The following is a 24,320-nucleotide window of genomic DNA, read 5'->3' on the forward strand; positions in this document are numbered from 1 at the left end:
GTGTCCTGAGATACTTTAACTTCTGTTGTGATTTGGTGCTTTATAAATAAAACTGAACTGAACTTACATTTGGGTTTAGCTTTCAACATTTGTAAGAAATAAAAGTTTCAAATAAATTAAAAACTAAGTATCAGTTGAAATTTGTTGTTTGAGAGACCTATCTTCTCATCTTTTTCATCTTAGTTCTGTTAGTAAGTTAGTAAATTAAAATCACCTTAATATCAGTGTAGGAAAACCAATCATCGATCATTCCTCCTATCGTCGACATAAAATAAGATCACCAATCAACACCAGTCTAATATGTACTGTACAGTTCTCAGTGCTGGTGGGAAACCAAAGTTGATGTTTAAGGGGCTGAGAGATTCACCAATGGATGCTTAATAATATCACAGCGTGGAACTGTACAGAAAAACTAAAAGCAATCATCATCATCATCATCATCATCACTGACACGAGGCAGTGGCAACTCCCAGCCAAAGTTTGGTAGGGCCCATGTTGGTACTAGGTGAGCAGAAAATGGGCGCTATATGGGATTGTCTATGGGTTCCATAATGGCCCCATTTCAATTGCCCATATAGGCTTTATGCAGGATTACTCTGGGTGTTAGGTGGGTCCCAATTGAGCATTTACCAACCCAAATGGGCCCCACTTATATTGCACACTCTAACCCCTTGCTCTCATTTTCTAACTAAGACCCACATAGGTTCACCGATATGGGACTACTTAGATGACAAAAGTGGCCCTCACATAAGTTGCCCATTGTGGCCATACTTGGTATCCAAGTATACATTTACATAACATATACATGTTGGCTGGACTGCCATGGCTGGGCTGTGTGATTTGAATGGAGGCACATCATTTTCCAAAGGCTGTGCTGAGACCTTCCAGACAAAAGAAAACCTGAAAGACCAAAAATGACCTGAAACTTAACTGTGATGAAAGAGCTATCAGAGATGTAGCTATCTTGGAGTTAGGCTCAACATTGCGACAGGGAACGATGGAAACATCATTGTAGTACAGACAATTCAGTAAGGTTCTATTAATTAATAAATTATCTTTGATGAAATACTGATTTGCAGAAAGTATATGAACAAAATATTTGTCAAAGTTTAATTTTGGCCTTTGTGAAATTTAATTCCATTTCTTGCCAAGAGTGAGATGATAAGATCGATGCCACTCTCATATCTGTACACTTGGCTCAGCATAAAGACACGGCTAGCCTGGCTCTGTCCAAATATTAAAAATGATCCTACCAACACCTCTAAATTTGACTAATTAACATGTTTTGGTCGTTTGTTTAATCCAAACACAGACATGTACATAAAAACAACTTGTGTTTTTATAGCCAGTTAGCTGCTCAAGTATTTCTTGGCTGGGAACTATTCCTTGACTTCCTGGAGTCACCAGTGGTTGCTTGGCAACTTCACGGTGACTCAAGATTCCAACAGGTTTCTTTTTCTTTTGGCACTTCTTCTTTTCTCTTTCCTCTACCTTCAGATTGAGCGGGCACTTCTTGATGCTACAGAAATTATTGTTCATGAACATGCACTGTATGAGCGTTTCACATAAGCTCAAACTATGTTTGTATATGGTCACAGCTGTAATAATACACATTTTCTAAACACAGTTTGTCAGCAGAGTCAATACAAACATATTCATTGATTTGACCAACCCGTCCTGACTTCAGAAATGTCTGACTGTCAGTCTTCAAAACAACACCGTAATCCAATCCTAGCGTACAAACACACACAAGTACACAGTGGCTCCTACCTCATCTAGTTCAGAGATGTAGACGGGCTTCTCTTCAAAGCCGAGAGCCATGGGTTCGTTGGGTGGGATCTCCACCTCTTCGTACATCTTATTGTTCTCTCTGCGGATTCCCTCGGGTAGCAGCATCTGAATGTCACACACACAAAAATGAAGAAAACCCAGACCTCACAAATGACCTCAAAGACACGCCTAGATTTTAAAACATACTCTGAAACTTGGAAGGATATTCAAGGTCACAAAATAGACTATTACACTATAACAACTGAGCTATATTTCAATTCCCATGTTCTTTAGGCACCCTTGAAAACACAGAGTAGATCAAACACACTTTGTAGATCTAATCAGTGTTGGTTTTTAACATGTACATTTGTAGTCCTGCATGTAAAGGCCTATTGAATAGGACATAAGTGGACATACGGTGTTAAAATCTGTATAAATAATAAATGACGTTATCAAAATCCAATTTTTTTGGACAAACCTTTGGTGTATTGTATTCTGCATGTAGTGAGAGTTTAATGTGATTTACAGCATGGTTAGGTGTGCTTCTGTAGTACATTTTGTCATACTGTAGTTGGTGGTACTCTGGTTTGTGATATCAATTGTTTTGTGAACGTAGTATGTTTCGTAGTACTTTGGAAGAATTACTTTAGAGAATTTAAAGATCTCCTACAGACATGTATAAAGACATATATACAATAGTCTGCTTGGAACAATAATTTGTATATTTTCCACATTAAAATCCTTAAAATCCTTCTACCTCATTATCAATTCCAGAATCTCCGAATATGTAAAAGTTGTTCATTTCTAAAGTTTTCCTGCTGGACACAAGATGTTTCCTACTTCACTATAAAGTCCATTCTTAGTGGATGTGCACTGGTGGCTTCACACTGTATAAGTTGCATAATGGACCAGGACTGAATTCGATTCGAATTGCACTGTGATTAGTTTTAACCCTAACCCTAATAAGTACAGTAGTAAAAAATATCAGAAAGAAGGAGAATCCTACATTGGTGCTGAAGTGGTAAATAAGTCAGGGATCAGGCACATTACACAATGCAAGCAGAATGAAAAAGGGGACTCTTCACTCAGAACTCACCCTGGCTCCTCCAACAAATGCAGGTGACTTTGTGGCCTCTTCGTAGCTGTCGTAGACATTGGGATATCGAATGCGTTCGTACACTCTCTCTCTGCTGAGTACAGGCTCCCGTCGTGCAGTCAGCAGGGCCTGCTCCCTGTACGAGAAAACACAAGACATATGGAACGCGAAAAATCCAGAAAAGGAAGCGACTGTAAATAAAAGGTGCCTAATAGTACGTCAAGATGAGAAGAAAGAAGTCAAAGTCAAGGAAGAAAGGAATAAAGAGCAATGTCATCTCAACAAAAACATTACACACACAATGTCACATCTGCAGCCACTTGGTTCCATACATGAACCCTCACATCCATCCATATTTTTGCTTTAGAATGAAAAGTGCAGTTGATGATTCAAATGAAGAGGCACAGATGTGAGGCATTATGTTCCTTCCTAAAGTGGCTTACCTCTCTGCTAATCTTTTCCTTCACACTGGGCTGGATTTGGCCATGCTAAGTTTTTAATTAAACAGATCACTGCTCTTTTTTTTCATCCTCTGAAATTAAACTTTCAGAAAAATCCTCTACCAAAAAAAAGATGTGACAAGCTGTAGCGTCCCTGTGCCATTTTTTTCTATTTTGTAAAGCTCCAGCCAAGTTGTCATGAAAAATTCAAAAACTTGTCGGTTTTTGGTGCTGAAGGTGCGCAGAAGGTGACGGACAGACAAAGACAAATGAGGGGAAAGGGAAAAAGAGAAAGTTTGGGAGAAAGTTTCGGGAGATATGATGTACCGCTGGGCTCTCATCTCTTTGGGGTCGAAGGGCATGACAGCGTCTGAAGAGTCGCTGTCATCTGTTCCTTTGCCTCTCTTCCTCTCTCTCTTCTCCCCCCTGCGGTACATCTTCATCATTTGCTTCTCCTGCTCTGAATGGATGGTCACCTGGCAACCATAGGTGGGCTTGCTCACTTCGCCACCAACTTTTCGGCTCACATCTGGAGGAAATACAAACAAAAAGATATAGTAAATAAAAGCCAACATGCTAGGACGTCAAAGGTTTGCCTGAACTGGATTAAATGACAGCATAATAGTATAATGCAAAAAGATGACATATTTACGGAGCCCCTAAAGGGACATGAGGGAGAAAAAAAAAAAAGAAATTTCTAGTGCACACTGATCCCTATCTTGTGCACACTAGATCCCTATCTTGTGCGCACTAGATCCCTATCTAGTGAGCACTAGATCCCTATCTAGTGAGCACTAGATCCCTATCTTGTGAGCACTAGATCCCTATCTTGTGCGCACTAGATCCCTATCTAGTGAGCACTAGATCCCTATCTAGTGAGCACTAAATCCCTATCTTGTGCGCACTAAATACTATCTTGTGCGCACTAGATCCCTATCTAGTGAGCACTAGATCCCTATCTAGTGAGCACTAAATACCTATCTTGTGCGCACTAAATAATGTGCGCACTAGATCCCTATCTAGTGAGCACTAAATCCCTATCTTGTGCGCACTAAATACTATCTTGTGCGCACTAGATCCCTATCTAGTTCATCAAAAAATTTAACCAATGAAATTACTTATTTTGACACACATTTTAAGCCAATAAGTATATAAATAAATGTAAATTAATCTGTAACCTCTTTTGTTACAGTCCGCATTTAAATGCCCTGTCCTGCAGCCGGACACTCATTTGTCCTCCTTTTGAGAAAATAACAAAAATAGTCCGCCTTTTGACACATTACCTTGTTAGTTTAATACTTATTGGCTTAAAATGTGTGTCAAAATAAGTAATTTCATTGGTTACATTTTCGTGTTGTGACCTATCAACACATGGCTAATTTTAATATTCAAATGAGCCACACTCCATCCATATCTAGTGTGCACTAGATCCTATCTAGTGCCACTAGAAGCGTTTCATTTTTTTTTTTTTTTTCCATGTCCCTTTAGGGACTCCGTACATATTACTGCCTTTGAGAGACAAAATCCAAAACACAGATGAGCGTACATTAGAAACAGCAGTAGAAACATCATGCTAATCAATGCAAATCTTTATGAAGTAACAACCACTGAGAAAAGATTTTGTGGGAATTAAAGACAAATGCTATATTCAACAATGATCAAGAACTAAGGGATTTAAGAGTACATTTGTCACAACATTCAGTTCAGTACAAGACTTTCTTCACTTCACTATTCCCTGTGAACAAATCAATTACTGCCAATTTAGCCTAATACCTATTGTTGTTTGTATTTTTTATTGTTTTTACTCACTTTTTATTAGTAGTATTGCTAACCTGCTTTTGTTTTATTAAGCACTTTCAGAGTATTTATCCCTGGATAAACAGTAATAAATAAACAGTTTGTTCTCATTTAGAAAACAACCTCAGGTAAGCCAGCGTCAGTAATAATGCATTCATATTTCAGCTATAATCTTGAGCCGACTGATGTAGGGTGCATGAGGCATTGCACGGGTTAATGTTCCCCACTGCAGCCTCCCTGTTTGAGGCACAACAGCTCAATAAAAGGCAGAATTGCTCTTGAAAACAGATGAGATCTGATGATTGCACCACGGCCTGGGCTGATTGACTGAATGATTTCTTCTTTATCTCGTCTAGCGGCTCTACCTGCTGCACAGACTCCCTCTCGTTCCGCCAGCCCCCCTCTTCCTGTCACTCTTACCCTCCCTCCCATTACCTCTCCAACTCCCAACCCCTTTAACTCTGTCACCCTCTATGCACCAATTCCTCTGTCTAAACCATTCCCCATCCTTTACTTTCCCTCTCTCTGGGAGCTATTGTGCCTTATTATGTGTCTCCAACAGTGATTGTCTCCAAATCTCCAGGATTCTCATTTCCACAAGCGATCATGGTGCCATAATCACTGTGAAAGGCATCGCCAAGATAGATTTTGTTTGTTTACAAGACGGTTTTGAGGTGTCTTCACACATTTGAAACTGTAGTCTTTAAAATCAATAAGATTTTCCCCCAAAAATTTTTTTAGACTTTTTATAACCTAGCAGTGACGTAGAAGTCTTAACCTCAATGACTAAAAGATCCTTAATTCTATAATTTATCATGAATCAATGAATGAAAATGCAAAGGTTATTTGTGCTCAAGAGATATAGTTTAAGGTCTCCAACTGTTTTATGCACTCTACCAAATTTATTCTTTTACATTTTAAGCAGAAAAATACGTCCGTTTATATATCCGTCTGTGATTATTCCATCTGATGGAGGATGACATATCAAGTATCATTAGTATCTGATGTCCATTTATCCAAGATAAGCTAAGCTAAGTTTTAGGGATGTGGCAGCCAGGGTTGCAACTAGTGATTATTTCCAGTATCAATTAATCTGTCGATCATTTTCTCAGTAAAAGGATTCCTCTTTTAAACTGTTGCATTTAAATGTTTGCTCCGCTAATCCTAAATTGCAGAATTCTGTAAAACAATGACATGACGTGATCAGATCTTCACTCCACAATTCTACTAAAAGTTGATAATGAATTATATTGAATTATTATGTTCTTACAGCCCTATGTAGCTGGTTATCATTAGCCTTGTGAATTTACAGTTACTCAGTTTAAGACTGGGAAATGACAGTGAGACTAGAAAAATGCACTTAGTTGTCCGATATTGGCTGGTAATCTAATCCCTTGGTTTAACTGCAGAATAATGCACAAATGTGCCCATTTTGCCTACAATATGAACTTAATTCAGCTCCAGCTGCTCCAGTGCTAATGAAATATTTCTGCTATCACACCAAACACACTCTATAATCCTCCCTATAATTTTGTCTGCTCACAGTGTGGTTTAACAATTTCAATATATGGCTCTCACCCGCATTTGAATCCTATAATCGTCAAGAAACTCTTTAAAGAACACTGAATTCAAATCAATAACGAATTCTATAAATTAGCCAAGTACTACTGGTAGCCAAATAGATATCCTTGTTGTTAGCATGAGGATGAGGCAACAAGCTTTCACTGAGTCCTTGTTTTTTGTGTTAGTTGTCACACTTACAGCTGTGGGCTTAGTTTGTTTTTGAGCGACAGGGAAAAGCCTCTGTTCTGATCATGGCCTAAGGAAATTGTCTAAAATGCTTGTCAGAGAAACATCATCTTGTTGTTAAATTCATGACAGAACCATTTGCTAAGGTACATCAAGTCTGGGAAACTGATTTCTGTGTCTTTTTCTGCACATATTCCTCGACACCTACTGTACCACACCAGAACTGAAAAGAAATATGCTTAATGACCCAGTCAAAGGCATTTGTACACACAAACACAAGCACTCAATGGGAGGTGATTTCTATCAGGTTGGAGCTGTCAGCATCCCACCGTGTTCCACCTCTCAGTGTGTCTCCTTTGACAATGGCTCTAGAGCTGCTACAGTGCAAACAAACAGAAGTAATGCCAAAGTTAAGATACAACTACAATAAAAATATAGTTGAATGCTGAAAGGGATAGCAAAAAAGGGCCTATTTACACATCCAGGAGACATGGAGCAACCATAACACTTAATATTAAGGCTTCTGGCCACCTGATAAATGTAAGTCTAATATTTAGGGCTGCCCCCTAATACAGTGGTTGCCAACCTTTTTCCTTAAGTGAGCACTGTTCTCTCATTGAGTAAACCGACAACCCCACACTCAGTGACATATTTTATGGATATTTCATATTATATAGAAAACTGTACAATGAACCCAAACAGTCAACTCAGTAACTGCCAGGCGAGTGATTTTGATTAATTTTGAGCAGATTATTCCCTGTTTAGGAAACTTTCTCTGTCTGTATAATGTATTTTTTTAACAATCATACAGACTTAATAGGCTTCTTTTTTAACAAATTCAGTTTTCTTGTCCCTGGCACTTGGCAGTAGTATACTGTATAGTATACAGTTTGTACAATTACTTTTCTTCACAGAAGTCAACCAAATGCTGAGAAATAGGCCTGCTGCAACCCTTAGTAGGGGTCCCGACCCCCAGGTTGCCGATATTTAGAGAGCAGAGGCCGATATATAATGCAGATATAAAAGCAAAATTAAGTCGTGTAGATTTCCATTATTATATTCTCATTACAATCTAATACACTTGGTTATCTTAGCAGGACACATGTTACTGTAGATGGCATTTTTATTACATATCATTATGCTGTAGCTTTCAGAATGTAGCTGGTATTTAGGGAGAGCGGAGTACAGTATGTCATTTAACTGCATTATTCTATACATTATAACACAATATATATTCCATCATAGCCAGTAAAAGTGTTACCTTATATTTGACCTTATATGTCATTTAGGAGAAACATGTTATATTTAAAAAAGATGATGGTGACAAATGTTTCCAGTAGGATGCATGACAGTTACAGTGCAGGGCTCCAAACTAAATTTTTCACCACCTTCTCAAACTTCACAAAGGGGAGCCCTGACATCGTTCCCCAGCAGCCACACTGACAGCCTGCCTGCAGACGTGTCTGCGGACATTTTTTTTATCTATCTGCGTTGTTATCTCAAAATACCTGATATCAGATAGTCCAGGAAAAAAAAGTTCATTTATAAGTAACATTATACATCAGTTTGTTTGAAGCTGATAGCATTTAAGAGGCGGCTGATAAGATCTAGGCAGGGCCTGCTGGTATATATGGACTAACAGGGCTTTGGTTTTGTAAATAAGTTTTATTTCTGGTACATGGTGTTGCAAATTGTTGCTGATACTTTTCTATAATGTTGTTGTAGCGCAATTGGCATGTGCTGATGTGTACACAGAGAGAGAGAGAGAGAGAGAGAGAGAGAGAGAGAGAGAGAGAGAGAGAGAGAGAGAGAGAGAGAGAGAGAAAGAAAACAGATACAGAGAGATTTCTTTGGCATCAGGTCATTCTTTTGGCTTTTTTGGTCTCCCCAGTGTTGCCGTAGAGCACTTGCTATAACAAAGTATACAATGTTGTTTCTGTAACTTGATGTGATGCTGCTGTTGCTGCTGTGTGACGTATTGATGAGTGTAATGCATTTGTTAGCCCACCCACCCAAAATCACCACCAGCCGTCACTGGATATAGGTATATATGTGTTTTAAAAATGTAATTAATATTGTTTAACAACTAGTTGACTAATGGCTTTAACAAACAGCTACTAGTAGATTAGGAAAATGTTAAATCGGGGGCAGTCCTACTAATATTCCAACACCTTTTAGCTCGGTTTTGGTCTCACCTTGAATGTGTCAGTTATCAGTGACTGGGTCCATCCTTGGTTGTTCTTTTTGGCCAAATATTTGGGTGATAAAAAGTCTTGTTTTGAAAGTCAAGCAGTCCAAAACCCCAAAATATTCAGGTTTCTGTCATAGAAGTGTAGAAAAACGAATACTATCCAAATCTAATCTAACCAAAAATCAATAAAAAAAACCCAATGACTTCAAACTCACTTCTGGGTTTAAGGACTCATTCCTGCAGCACTCTATTATTGTAATATATTATAGTATGTCAATGTTACTGGACTCACCTCGAATGTCCCTTGCAAACACCTGTTAAAAACCTTATGGAGGTGTGGACATGTTGTCTTCTTAATTGTCCATTCCATATACTGGTGCCTCTATCAGCCATTGAAATGTGGAGAGGAGCCACTGAGAGAACCCGTTCTTTGATAAACATGCAAGTGCCAAGCTGCAAACTGCAATTTAAAAGCTAATCAGCAAGAGACAGGCATTCCCACTAAATCCCACTCTTCCTGATGGCATGCAAATAGTGGAAAATTTAATCAGCCTTTTTTAACCCTCAGTCGTCAAGGCAACACTAATCTCAAAAGCTGTCTGGCAAGTGAAATTTTTAATGCTGATCAAAAGTTCTTCACAATGGGAGTAACATCAGCTGATGTTTGAAGCAGCACATGGGTGTGACCACGACTGCAGTGTTGTCTTGTGCTGTAGTGATTGGTTTAGTTACACGCAGCCTGATAAAAGGGTAGCCAGAACTTCACACTGAATCATAGGTAGCACGTATTTCAGACTCAGATTTGTCTAAGATTTGTCTTATCCATCAAACCTGTCATCTTGCCAGGTTAGAGGATTGTGGCAATAAGGGAGAGTGAAATCTAATTCCCTGTGTATTCAGCAACACATAACGGACCGCGCTCAACTGCTGTAATTTATCTTCTAATATCCACGAAGCAAGAGCAAAAGCTGATGGTGAGCATTGGTCTAGAACTATTTGGACTCGTAGGCTTTCCAAGCTATTAGATCCATCAATGTAAGTCCGCAAAACTTTTTCTTTGGGCCTGATACTTTTTCACTGATAACAAATCATTGAGGATCACTAAAATTCATATTTTAGGAACTTGATAGCACCCATGTATGGATTATTCTCATTGAGGAAATACTGTACATAAAACACTTCAGAAAGAGGCATTAGTCATGTATTTACTGGCTGATATATCAGGGCTCTCACTCTTTAAAAAAAATCTTTTTCCAGGGCCTTTCCAGGACATTTTTAAGTAAAGTACCAGTAGTAAAAAGTTGTAAGTAAAGTAGTAAACCTAACCATCATTAGAAATACATTTCCAGATAATTCGTTTATTATGCAGCTTTCAGGCTCCAATCTAAAAGAAGGTGTACTCAACTGTACAAGACAGCCAGGCTCATAATCCTGGTTGTACTGCTAACTAGTGGTGATTTTAGAGCCTAAACTTCAGGGTGTCTATGACTGGAGTCATACATATAAACTTGTCATCAAGAGGGAGCCATATAAAGGCCAGCACACTAGATGATGGGATTGCTGATAAAAGTATATGTAAAGTATAAAAGTATTCAAGTATTCAAGTACTCTGTGTCATGTCAGCGAGTGTTTTTTTTCTCTCAACCAAGACCAATATTGATATTTGAGAGTTTAAAAACCCAATAATGAATAACTCAGCAGAAAGTATTTTTTTATATAAACACACAACAATCATTTTAATAAGGAGCAATTAAATTAGATTTAGCAAGCAGGTTGGTGCTCTATGGAGGACAAGCCATGTAATATTCCTCTTAAACATATTTTGGATTTTCTGTGCTTACACTTTTTATTTGTGACTGAACAGACCCTCCAACAATCAAATCTCTGACAAAAACTCACCTTTTTAAAATTGCTTTTAATGTTTAGCTTAGTCTGATGTGTTTTTAGTGTTTTACTATTTGATGTTGTTTTGCTGCTTTTATGTTTTTATGTAAAGTGTCTTTGAGTATTTTAGAAAAGCGCTTATAAATAAAATGTATTATTATTATTATTATTATTATTATTATTATTATTATTAACTTATTGACGTACATATATACTGATACTAATAATATCGCTAATATCAGCTAATATATTGATGTGGCCGATCTGTTCTCAGCACTAGGTTCTGCCACCAATTACCATTACGATTACCAGCCAAAATATTGTTCAACCTGCCATAACACTCCATAACATAAAATGTCATTAAATACTCTCCTCACCCTCTTCTCTGTAATCTGCGGTTAGTGTGAAATTGTTCTCCGTGGTACCAGTGGTACTGTTAATCGAGCCGGGTTTTCTTAAATCCGGAGAACAAGATTTGTAGACCAGGGCTTCTCTGCAGCAGTACAGTACTGTATTGTTTGCGATTGGCCCATTGTGGTTTCGATAATATTTTGATTCATTGTGCAGCCATAAATTGCACCACTGGTAGTCAAAAACTCCACAGGGTGCCTTTAAGAAGACAAAGTCACATCATACAGTGTATGAACAAGAAACTGTATGTATTAATCTTTTTTTTTCAACACTAAAAATGCATCTGACTTATTAAATATTAGCAACTGATTTAATCAAATTAAGTCTATTAAATCATGACTGAGCTCTTTTGTTGGGGGCTTTGAATGTTTCACTTAACTTTGTATTAAAATGTGTTAACACCACTGGCTACAGCCATCATTTCACCGGCCAATATTCCATCTGAATTAGAGTCATCGGTATACATCAATGATTTAACCTGACCAAATAAACCAACAGAGCAACTAGTCTACATTAATTAGCCCATGTACTGTTTTACACCCTGTTTTAAAATCTATATTTAGGACCTGTGAATTTCAAACTACTAAACTCTAAAGGATGAGTGTGTGTGACTTTAAATAGTTGCAGGGATTATTCTGACAAAGCAGGAGCTCTCTCTTCTAATCTCCAGCCACTCTTTGATGTCTACCTTGCATATGGATCAGAAGACAGCTCTGGCAATGAAAAACTATCCATCCTTACCGTTCCACCAGTATCTGCATCTACGACAGCTAAAGGAGGGGAAAACAAGAAGATGGGTCTGCCCCCTCAGGTCAAAGGACACAGGGGGTTGAGACACAACACAGGCTCAGGTTGGAGGACGGCGTTTGAAGTAAAAAAAAACATGCAGGCATGTTAGGCAGGTACATCAACAGGAAGGCTGCTTTAGTACAGCTCACTATCAAGCCCTCTGAAATACTATCTCATACAAAATCAATGAACACAGCTTTACACTGCTGGGAGAGCTAGATAACTACAGCAGAAACCCGTGTAAGCCAAGTCCACGCAAGAGCCTGTGCTTATTTGGGCCAACACCATGCACGTGTCAGCCTATTTCTCTATCAGTATGGCATGATATTCTCTTATTTTTCTTATTCATGAGAGTTATTAAAGTAGGGACAGAAATAGAGAGGACGCCCGCAAGGGAGGCTTTAGTCTGGTCTTCATCATTTCTGCTAGATGGCATAAAAAATGTGAAAGAAATAATGAAGCATTGAGTTGAAGTGAAAGACCAATCTTTAGGTACCAGTCTTTCAAAGTGCCACACGGTTCAAACAACATACTGATACACTGACCGTGATAGGCAACGGGTTTAACATAACGGTGGAATCCAAAAACCATCGAGCCAGACATATTTATTATGGTATGAACAATAACAACAACAATAAAAGAATGAGAATAAAATCTGAAATTTATAAAAAAATGTTTTATCCAATCTCCAAAACAGCTGTGATGCTGCGTATGCTAACTGTACTAGCTGCTGCCACTAGCTCGTTAGCAGTCCTACTAGCTGTCTGTACCCAAACAGGGAGCTTAAAGGAGTTTAAGAGCGGGTGACCCAGCAGGTACAGAGCAATGGAACCGGAGCATGGCTGACCAACAGAGGCCAGCTGATTTATGGAAGCATGAAACAGAGGAAGAGGAGCACGTTTGTAGTAGGTTCGTTTGTAAGTAACTGGTAACTTCATCCATCACCCATGGTATCAATAAGTCTACCAGTATTTGTTTCAGTGAAGTTGGAAGTTATTTATTCTGTGCTTTGAACAATGAGACTGTGTGATGTTACCCTTGGTAGAAATGAATGAACTAAAGGTTGTTCTGACACATTCACAATCATTTCCACTTTTTCTGTTAGCAATTAACAGGCCGCTGTTCAGGTGGTTACGATTAGGCTTAACAACTCATTGGGCCATATAGCATAGCATAGCATTTTTTTAAGCGCCTCGGAACAAGTTCAACTTTAACCAAGCTGTACTACTTAAGTTAGGGTTAGGGCACCTCTGTCTTCTTTAAACTACAGGAGGAAAATGCTAGCAGCAGCCTAGTTAAAGGACAATTCCGGCGCAAAATGAACATGGGGTTAATAACACGTGTACCAAGTTCGTCCGTTCTCTGGGATGTTTTCATAATAATCCGCCGTCTCTTCAGTGTGTGTCCTGTGGAAGTTCAGTGCTTCTCTTATGCGCTCAGTGCTTTCTTCCGGCAACAACGTTTCATGCGAGATTCACTTCACATCTCAGAGAGTTCGACTGGTCGCGTGACTGTTTTCCCAAGATGGTGCCCGCCTGTATACGTGAACGCTACTGTTGTTCTAAACTATCTTTTTAATAAACTGTCTGTACACTTACAAAGTTCTCAATGCTTCGGTTTACAGGTAGGGGCCCTCATTATGCTACCCTGTAAGTGTGGTGCTATTTTGAGCCTTGTTAGTGGTATAGAAATAGCTTTCTTTTTACGTTACTCTGTGCCCCGTTGACTAGCGTTATAAGGTAATTAGCGGTTTGTGCTAAAACCGGTCACGGTCGATTAGCATGAAAACATATCCCAGAGAACAGACCAACTCGGTACACATGTGTTATTAACCCCAGGTTCATTTTGCGCCGGAATTGTCCTTTAACTAGGGGTGTAAGAAAATATCCATACACTTGAGTATTGCAATATTTTGTTTGGGATATTGTATCGATTCTCAAAAACACTGAATGGACTTTTGTTTTTAAACTCCCAACCACTACACAGTAGTCAAAGTCAACTGAGGGCTATGATGTTGGATGTTGTAGGGACTGTGATACAAAGCAGAACCCACTGTGCTAGTTCTTACTCAGGTTTTATGCATATGGTGGGGTGTTCTTTATGACAGTTTTCCAATAGACTGAATCATAACCCCTGTATCAGAATAATGGCAGTGCCTATCTGTAATAGCCAGAGCAGATGGGACTAAGTGTGACATTCCACCCTCCTAACATGTCAAGTCTACTTGATGACTGTTTTGGTTGTGGTAATATTTTAAGACGGTAAAATGCTGTCTTTTTATAAGTTCTTATTCATCATTACACACAACCTTCATCCCACAGAACAACACAGAGTGATCCAGGAGCAACCCTTACACGAAGAGCACCAGCAGATGATTGGATTAGTTAACTTATACTAGCAGATAGTGTCCTTACAGTAGAAAAATAACTGTAAAATTAGGCATATCCCAAGTAAAATAGAGAGCACAAAGCCTGAGAGGCTCCAACTAAGCAACACAAAAGCATTCAGTGTATTGTACTATAAATACATTTTGCTTTGTCAGATTCGTTTTACGGCAGTTTTTCCCTTCGCCCCTTTACAATTTAGTATTAAAAAAGAAAATGAGACGCAATTTCATAAACACTATTTGCACTATTAGCTTTGCTTTGCATTTTCAAAATAACAAAGAATACTGCTGTAGTTTAAAGCTGAACAATGAAGACATTTTTGTAATTTTGTAAATCTGGTTCTGGCTAAAACCATATTTACTATTAGTACTGTTGACTCTTCCGTCTGTTAACACACCAGTATTGTTGAAAAAACTTCCCATGCCACAGCCAGAACCAGAAATACATCACCAGAAAAATGGCAACGAGCATGAATACGATTTTGTCGCTGTGTGTTTTAAGCCGATTTGAAGAAATAACAGCACACTTAAATCAGCACATTTCCTCAGTCATCATTAAAAACATACTCCTGGCAACCATTACTGCAGCTTCTGTGTTGACTGAAAATGACGATGAAGGGACACATAAGTGACTCGCTACTGATTGGTAAGGGCAAAAAAAGTGAAAAGAATAAATAACCTCTAGAAGTTAGTCATTCTTTGTCTGCATAGTTCAGATTAATCTCAGTTTTTTATTTGCTTTTATGAACATATAAATATATCTGGTATTCATGACAAGTAGAGTTTGTGTTACCCTGGAGATGACCTGCCATGGGGTTGTCTCACCTGGTGGGTAGCCAGTCCTATCAGGTGGGATGGCGAGCAGGGAGTCGACAATGGCCACCCTTTGCTGGAGGAGAGTGGAGATCATCTCCAGCCCCTCTGGGCCCAGCAGCTCGAACAGCTGGAGGGACAGAGTGGAAGGGAGGGGGTGAAAATTCAGTAGCCACAAGCCAAAAACACAGATATCTACAGCGGCAGCAGGAAGCGTACCACCACACGCACATCCAAACATGTACTATATACATTCTATGGCTCACCAACACCGCCCAAACACGCTGCTACTTGGCAGGCTGAGCACCTGGTAATTACCATCCGCCTGGTACGGAATATGCTCTGCAGCTTAGCCTCCCAAACATAGCCACCTGGCACTTAGCAAGTGACAGAAAAACAACAACAAGAAATCCTGTGCACAGCAGCAGCGGCATTAAAAGCATAGTGAAGACAGGGCTGCAGAGACACTCATCAATATCATTGTGAGGCAGAAGTGGGAGTAATGATAAAGTTTAGGATTTCTAATTGGAAAATAGTAGACCTGAGGACCTGGGGTATGTCATTTGAACCTGTACAACAATGTGGGGCTGTTTTCTCTCTCCTTTCAGGGTTGGTTTCAGGATGGAGGTATGGCTTGCTCTTTCAGTCTGTCCTCCCTTGGGGAGGCAATAGTCAGCACAGCAGGGAACTAAAACAACAGACGCACTTTGATGTCAGGTCAGCCATCGTCTTTGTTGGGGTTATCTTTGTTTCCCTCTGTGGTCTCTTTTATATCTGTTCTAAATTTCTATTGGTCCCTGTGAATGTCTCTGTTTTATTAGACTTGAGTGTACGGTATGTCGGATTGGGAGGTGGTGGGGTGGGCTGGCGTTTCACCTGCTCAAAGGGATTTTTTTTTATGAACTCATGAATTCCGTCCTTGCAGTTGACTGATTAGGTGTGGGTTCCGCTGGGACTGAGGCAGAGTTTCTCCTTCAGATGGACTCTCTACAGTCCACCATCCTGCAGGCAAGCTCAGTTCCAAAGCATTAACTGTGTAATAACTCCACATGTGCAAAGCTACAGGTCAGGAGTGTAAATGCCTGTGTCCTTCTCCTGTGTCCCCTTCTATCTGTGATTAAATATTCAGCCTTGCTGCTCAATGTTTCAGCCGGTAAATGGAACAACTACAGCATTGTTTGAACTGAGTCACCACCAGGCAAGGCTGTATTTCTCCTGAGATAAATTCAATACAAAAAATGCAAGATTAGATTTAGATTCATTTTAAGCAGTCAAATATTCTAAGTATTGCCATGTGATGACTCTGGCCAATGTTTGTGAAAAGAAATATTAAGGCATAAATACATGCATAAATAACATAGTAGATTAAAAGAGAGCATGAGACTGGCAGCTGCCGGTGCATCTGGCTTCGACCAAGATGACACGTGTGCAACGCAAGGCGTCTCTCCAGACTCTGTGAATTCCTATTTGTTTGAAGTCTGTTCACTCAGAACAGACTTGCTTCCATATTAAAAAGCCAAAGATTGAATTTCAAAACTCTTTAGGGCGGCAGTAGCTCAGTGTGTAGGGACTTGGCTTGGAAAACCGGTTCAAGTCCCCCAGATCATAGTATGGAGTGTGGACTGGTAGCTGGAGTGGTGCCAGTTTTACCTCCTGCCGAGATGCCCTTGAGCAAGGCAACTAACCCCAAAACTTGACTGTGTGCATTTCAGCCTGCGTGTGTATAAAAATAAAAAGAAAGAGTGAAAAGAAAATGTATCCATAGGGGATTAATAAAGTAAATCTTAAATCTAAACTCACACAACTCACTCAACTTACTCACACTGCCAGCTTCAAGTTTCTGAGTGTCCACATCTCAGAGGATCTCTCTTAGACCCTCAACACTTAGACCCTGTCAAGAAGGCAGACAAGTGTCTCTCCTTGCAGGTGAGACTAAAGAAGTCCATCTGTCTCCTCAGATTCAGGCCAATGTCTATCGCTGCACCATCAAGAGTATCCTTACCAACTGCATCACAGTATGGTATGGAAACTGCTCTGTCTTGGGCTGCATAGGGTGGTGAGAACTGCCTAATGCATCACCAGTACTCAACTCCCCACCATTAAGGCTGTCTAGCAAAAGCAGGGTCTGCGCAGCATTGTCAGGGACACCTCTCACCTAGGCCGCAAACTGTTTGCCTACCTCCCCTCTGAGAGGTGCTGAAGGACAGCAGACTCAGGAACACCATCCTCCCCTCAGCTGTCACCTTGCTGAACTGCACCTAGGGATGGGAATCGAGAACCGGTTCCAGTTGAGAACCAATCCATCAGAATAATATGCCTTGGACCTTATCATGATTCCTTTTATCGATGCCAGCATGTTTTCCTGCAGTGCGAGACAATGACGTCAAACTGAAGTGCCTACGCTGCTGGAAACTTGCAGCAAGAAGGTGTCATGGCAGAGAGGCAGGAGGAACTACTATAACTGTTCTCTTTTTCTAAACTGTATTAAGACTTAAACAAAACAGTTGCACTGATGCTGAAAACCTGCTTAAGCCTACTTTTTTTCCCATACACAAAACTGATAAGGAATCAATAAGGGAATTGCTTAAAAATTTGGACCGATAAGCACAAACGATAATGGCATTGGTTTCAAAAAAATCCGTATCAATTTCCATCCCTATGTGTACCTCAGCGATAGCCCCCGCCCCTCGCCTCCTACACATCTTCCTCCAGTGACCAGATATTTTCTATTTCACACCTCCCCGGAACACCAATCACCACCCACCTACCTCTGGTGATTGAACATTTGCACTAGGACTGTATGCTTTTCACAAACCCATACAAACTACTACCATTCATACTACTACCATTCATACTCTGTTCATGCTGTAGATCTCTCACCCATAGCGTATTCATATACCACCAGTACTATCCTGATGGATGCATCTGGCTTTAGTGAGCTGGTGAGCTGGTCTGGAGCCAGCCTTTTGTACTGTTAAAGATGCCTTTGTGTACAGGATAACTAATCAGAGTCTGTTTTGAGGTAGTGAACATGTGCAAAGCAATGTGTTTGTGGTAACTCTTCTAGCTGAAGAAATCCTGTTCCAATAGGTTCCTAGTCCAAGCTCACATTTAACAACTCACTGTAGTTTTACTATCAATAACATGAGGATACTTGAACATGCACTGTGAAACTGCCCTCCCGTTGAGCTACTGTATATAACCAAATGAATTTCCACTGTACCACCTCCTCCCAGAACTTGCCGACTACGATGAAATGTCAGCAATGAGAAATAATAAGAAGCAGGTTCTCTCCATTGTCAGCTTTAATGGCACTGAGTGCAGAGCCTTTAAACTTTACTGTTGACTTTGGAGTCACACAGAGGTGGATGCATGGAAAGACTGCATGTGCACACGCGCTCTCTCTCTCTCTCTCTCTCTCTCCCACACACACACAGGGTGTTCTACATCTAAAGATGTCAGTGGGAGAGTTCGCTTCGAAATGTCAACTACGTGAGAAACATTGGAACTAACTGTAACCAGCTGAAGTTGTACAATTCTGCTTCTGTGGCGAAGCAATTGATAGAAAGGGGAGAGAGAGAGAGAGAGGTGCTGCAGAGGAGCTATATGGAGAATATAAAAGCCTCAGAGTATGAGGGAGGCAGAGAATGGTAGTGGGTGAAAATGCAAGGGGACAGAATGATGGAGCACTTTCCTAATTCCTAAGTAAATGTAAAGGATGGCAAATAACTGCTGGAGGTTTCAACATGGTGTGATACAACAGAGGCCTTCAGTGAACACCCAGATCCCGACCTTTATTCTATATCCTATCACTTCACACAGGAAGATGTGGAAGAAGACCAAAACAGTAGGGGTAGTATCTGTTTAACCTCTCTTAGCTGTACTGTTACACCAGCTCAATGCAATCTGAAACTTCACCGCTAGATGCCACTGAATCCTACACATAGGACTGCCAGATTCATATTGCAATTTAGCGGCCTTTGGACATAAGTGACTCTTCTGGCACACCTGAAACTAGCGTCCCCTTTTCTATTCATTGAATCAAAAAACAAACAAATAAATAGATATCTATTAGAGCTGGGGCATGCCTTACATTGATAGTTGACATAGGAGTTTTTTTTCAGATGTATAACATGATATAACATTTATAAAGGCATGTTTACATAACAGCGAACATGAACAAGATGTCACATTGAAAATCTTTACATAAAATACAAACTTCACTTGACCTCAGGTTTTTATGTGTACATGTTGAGTTGCTAAAATTTCCAAAGGGTCTTTATTACCAAAGAAGGTCAAAGCTATGCAGAAAGTTGGAAATGTCTAAAAAGGTCTGGAGGTAAAGGCCAAGGATAACTTGGTGTAACAGCCAGGACATGATAAATCCAGCATCTGGATCAAACCCAAAAGGCCTGCTGTTGAAGGTCAAGGTTATACAATCAATAGGACAGGTCAAACCTCATGTCACAGAAATACCAAGTTGGCAGTAGATTCCTCGTTTTTAAGTTCAAGTTCAAATTGACTTCTAAAAAAACAACAATAAAAAAAGTGTGTTGAAGATTGTTTGGGGCAGATGCTATGCAGGTGTGCTGAACTATTGATTTAACTACTGTAGTTTATTGTTTTGTTGTCAAGAGGAATGCCTCAAAGTAACTTTGAACTTTGAACCTTGAATATCTATAGATAGGGAGTGTGCATGTGTGTGTCTATGGATGTGTATGTGTATGTGTGTGTATGTATGAGTATGAGTATGAGTATGAGTATGTGTATGTGTATGTGGCACAGCTCTCTCCCAGATTCACTATCCAATCTACAAACCTGCTCCAAGCCACTCACCTGCAACCCATCCACTAATCAACAGCAGTATATCAACCCCGGTACTTCAACCACTCTTGCCAGATCGCTGTAGCACCCACAGTGGTAGTCTGCATTTCTGGCACCTCGCATTGTGTATTCAAGTGTTTTATTTAGATTCTCTGATTGTTGGTGACTCTGTGCCCTAGGATCACCTGCCCGCCAGTATCTCTGCCGTGCTCACTTTGAGCCTTTGCCTTCTGTTCTTCCTCACCAACTACAGCTCAAGGCTCCCCTCATCCCTGGCCTGCATCCACATTCTTTCCCCTGAATAAATTATTTCTTGATTATTCACTTCCTGAGTCTGTGTCTGCATTTGGGTTCCTCCTTGTTGAGTATCCCAGTAGCATATGATAATATTGTATTGCCAAGGGTCTTGGGTCAGCATCAGGTAGGTTGTCTGTCTGTCTGTCTGTCTGTCTGTCTGTCTCTCTGTCTGTCTCTCTCTCTGTCTCTCTCTCTCTCTCTCTCTCTCTCTCTCTCTCTCTCTCTCTCTCTCTCCCTCCCTCCCTCCCCTCCCTCCCTCCCTCCCTCTCTCCCTCTCTCTCTCTCCCTCTCTCTCTCTCTCTCCCTCTCTCTCTCTCTCTCTCTCTCTCTCTCTCTCTCCCTCTCTCTCTCTCTCCCTCTCTCTCTCTCTCCCTCTCCCTCTCCCTCTCCCTCTCTCTCCCTCCCCCTCCCCCAACTGGTCGAGACAGACGACCACCCACCTAGAGCCGAAGGGTCTGTCCTAGGTTTCTGCCTTTTAACAGGCAGTTTTTCCTTGCCGCTGTCACCAAGGTCTTGCTCATGGTGGTACTGTTGGGTCTCTGTAAATAATGTTATAAAGAGTTCGGTCTAGACCTGCTCTATTTGAAAAGTGTCCTGAGATAACTTCTGTTATGAATTGGCGCTATACAAATAAAATTGAATTGAATTGAATTGAATTGTCCACAGGTCCGGATCAAGTACTAACTAACACTCCTGTGTAGGAGCAGTCTAGAAGTAAGTGAACAGAAAAGACAGAACACCCTGCTTTAAGCACCCATCTAATACAGCACATGACACAGTCTCAGCTATTCTGACACTAAAATCACTTGCATGTCCAAGCAGGTCGCCCTGGACATACCTAGTTCCTGTTGTGTAATGTGCTCATAGGCTGAACCTGAGAGTCGGCTGTCCTTTCTACTGGGGACGAGGGAACATGTCCACCTTAAAAAATAGTACCTTTGCCTCCCAGCTCTTTTACAGTTTATATTTGATTTAGCCATATAAGGACTAAATGAACAAGGTGCTTGCGGATCTGTTTTGCCTTACTTCCTTAAAGGACGCTGATATGTCCGTAGCCACTTCGGCCACAAATGCATAGATTAAAGCCTGGGAAGATGGATTTTGTGATCTCCGGCTGCCTCGCAAGGTTAACATAGGCAGCCCGAGAAGAAGATTTGTAGACACTACTCACAGCTGACGAAAAAAAACACAACTTTCTCTGAATGTTTTACGATTACAGAAAAAATAAAATAAAAACAATCCATCAGAATCGTAGGTCTCTAAATGAAACAGGTAGTGAGCTGCACTAACCAAATTTTAGCCTGTTTAACCTGTGTAAAAGGATTCCCAAGAACAATTTATCAACAACAATTTAGATACTGTAATTCCCAGTGACACAAACCTCATTCTGCAGCTCATCGTCACTCTTGTGGGAGGCCAGCATTTCAAACAGGGAGGTGCACAGCTCCTCTGGGCTGGATGAGATCATGTTGCCTCCGTTCAGATACTTCTCCACCTCTCCTCTAAGGATGGTTCCATCCCCAGAGCTCACAGATCTTCCTGAGCTGGACACGTCAGCACCCATCTTTCTTCCGCTCTGCTGGTTGTTGAGGAAGTTGATGAAGTCCAGGCTCACTTTCTCCTCATGGATGCCAGAGCAGGGCAGGTCCTCCAGTGGGTCCAGTGTGTAGCAGTCATATGAGAAGGCAATGTTGCGTCCAAAAGTGGAGCCTCGTTGGGGGTTGTGACGGGAGCTCTGGGTCTGGATAAAGTCCTCAACGCGAGACTCTCCGAGTGAAGCCACCAGCTGAGCCACACAGGAGCAGGAGGCTTCAGCTGCAGATGAAGGAAAGGGACCAAACATCTGTTTGATGGCCCGGGTCTCCTCTGTGCCCACATGGTCTTTGTTGTGGAAGGTTTCAAACAGAAAGATGGCTGCACTTTCAATGGCCTCCTGACCATGTTCCGTTCCCACTGTAAAACAAAACACAACATATTTACACTTTGATGTCATGAGCGCAGGGTTTACTGCAGCAGAAGCAGATCCAGTAAATCGGTGCCCCTAGCAATCCCACACATGGAGCCTCCCTAACGGCTGTTTCTCACCTGCTCTATAATCAAGAATGTTGCTATAAAGCAGTGGTGGAAGAAGAAATCAGTTCTTTTACTTAGTGGTGGAAATAAGTACACTTATTCCATATACAGAATATTTTGAGGTACTGGTACTTTACTGGAGTATTTCCATTTTATGCTACACTATACTTGTACTCCACAACATTTCAGAGGGAAATTTGTGCTTCATACCACTGTTAAAAACTATGACAAAAAATATTTGTTGACGGCCTATTTCTTATAACCAAAATGAGACTAAAACGAAATAAAAACCTCTGAAAACAAAAACTATAATAAAATTGAAATGTATTACATTTTTTGTTGTTAAATAAAAAACTAATAATGTAAAAGAAAAAAAGAATGGAAAATTGAACTAATCACTGTATTTAAAGCAGTCTTACTCTACAGCCAGACTGCATCTAACGTAGCATGAACTGGAACGTCTCCTTGATGAACTCAAGCAATTAGATAACTAAAGCTCTCAATGTATACAGCACACTGTGTTTCCACAGATGATCACACCACAGAAAACGTGTCCAAGATTTGGGATCATTTTAAGCTGAAACAAAACGAAAACTCTGTACAGTGTGTCTGTGGTAAAACTGAACTAGCTTAGCACAACAGCACAACGTCAGTGCTTCATTGTGAAAAGCTAGCTAGCAGCTTTTTTCTGGAAAAATTTAATCTAAAGAGAAGATGCAATCCATCATCTGATTGGGTGCGGCTATATTTGGCTATTTATCTTGACTTATAGCTGCTAACTAGCTAGCATCAAGAAAAAGAAGATAATGCAGCAACTTAGATAAACAGGGACTTTATTTCTTTTCTGTGGCAGCATCATAACACAGCTTTCAGTAACTATTTTACAATCAACACACACACACACACACACACACACACACACACACACACACACACACACACACACACACACACACACACACACACACACACACACACACACACACACACACACACACACAATACTTTCACAAGCAACCCGCTAGACTCCACCTTAAAGGGGAGGGCTCAGCCGGTAACACACAGGTACAGTAAGGCTGTAACAAGAACAACACAATAGTCACAATGATTCCTATTTTCAGGTGATTATACACTAATGAAAACAAACCTATGAATATTAGATTCCATTCCTAAAAATAGATCCTGTTAAATGTTACACACTGGACCTTTAAGTAAGCAAACATACTAATACCTCACTTTGAAAATACTCCACTAGAAGTACAGTGGCGGTTGCAACAGAAGCCTTTCTCCCTGCTGCTGGAAAAAATCCAAGAGGAAACTCTTATTTTCTCTTTTGTATAATTACTATTGCTCTGTAATAAAGCAAAAGTATTTCTAATTTGATTAATCAAATACTCAACGGAATAATCGGCAGAATAATACTGTACCCTCCGCCACTCAAATACATCTCTTGCACAGAAGTTGATTTAGCCACCTGACCTACCGTTATTAAGAAGCATTTTGTACTCAGTAACATTATGCCCCTGCAATGTTAATGTTATCTCGAGTATCAGTTCTTGGAAGAAACAGATTGAGGGATTTAATCTACTAATCTACAATCCACTGAGAATTAGACAAGAAGACACAACACAACAGCTGGGACAAACTACCCAAACATGCAGGTATATATGTGTAATATCACAATACATCCATAGCTATTAGGTGTCCTCTTTGCTGGGGGGCCCAGTCAGTTGCCTAACTTGCCTAATGGTAAAATTCCAACTGAAGGCACAATTAAAGCTGATGACTTATGATTTTAAT

The 24,320-nt window shown here is 40.3% G+C and overlaps 1 protein-coding gene across 4 annotated transcripts in view; it reads right to left on the minus strand.

The window, feature by feature from the left end:
- The window catches only part of ascc3 (activating signal cointegrator 1 complex subunit 3), a 167,363-nt gene that overhangs the window by 134,208 nt on the left and 8,835 nt on the right, over positions 1 to 24,320 (minus strand). For all 4 annotated transcript variants that reach the window (XM_051407231.1, XM_051407232.1, XM_051407230.1 and 1 more), the window contains exons 4-8: positions 21,829 to 22,400; positions 15,339 to 15,456; positions 3,634 to 3,835; positions 2,867 to 3,002; positions 1,771 to 1,896 (exon numbers count right to left, since the gene is read on the minus strand). In XM_051407231.1, coding sequence (XP_051263191.1) covers positions 1,771 to 1,896; positions 2,867 to 3,002; positions 3,634 to 3,835; positions 15,339 to 15,456; positions 21,829 to 22,400 — 1,154 coding nt within the window. The remainder of the gene's footprint in view (positions 1 to 1,770; positions 1,897 to 2,866; positions 3,003 to 3,633; positions 3,836 to 15,338; positions 15,457 to 21,828; positions 22,401 to 24,320) is intronic.

Source organism: Dicentrarchus labrax, unplaced genomic scaffold, assembly GCF_905237075.1.
Source record: "Dicentrarchus labrax unplaced genomic scaffold, dlabrax2021, whole genome shotgun sequence".
Lineage (NCBI taxonomy): Eukaryota > Metazoa > Chordata > Actinopteri > Moronidae > Dicentrarchus > Dicentrarchus labrax.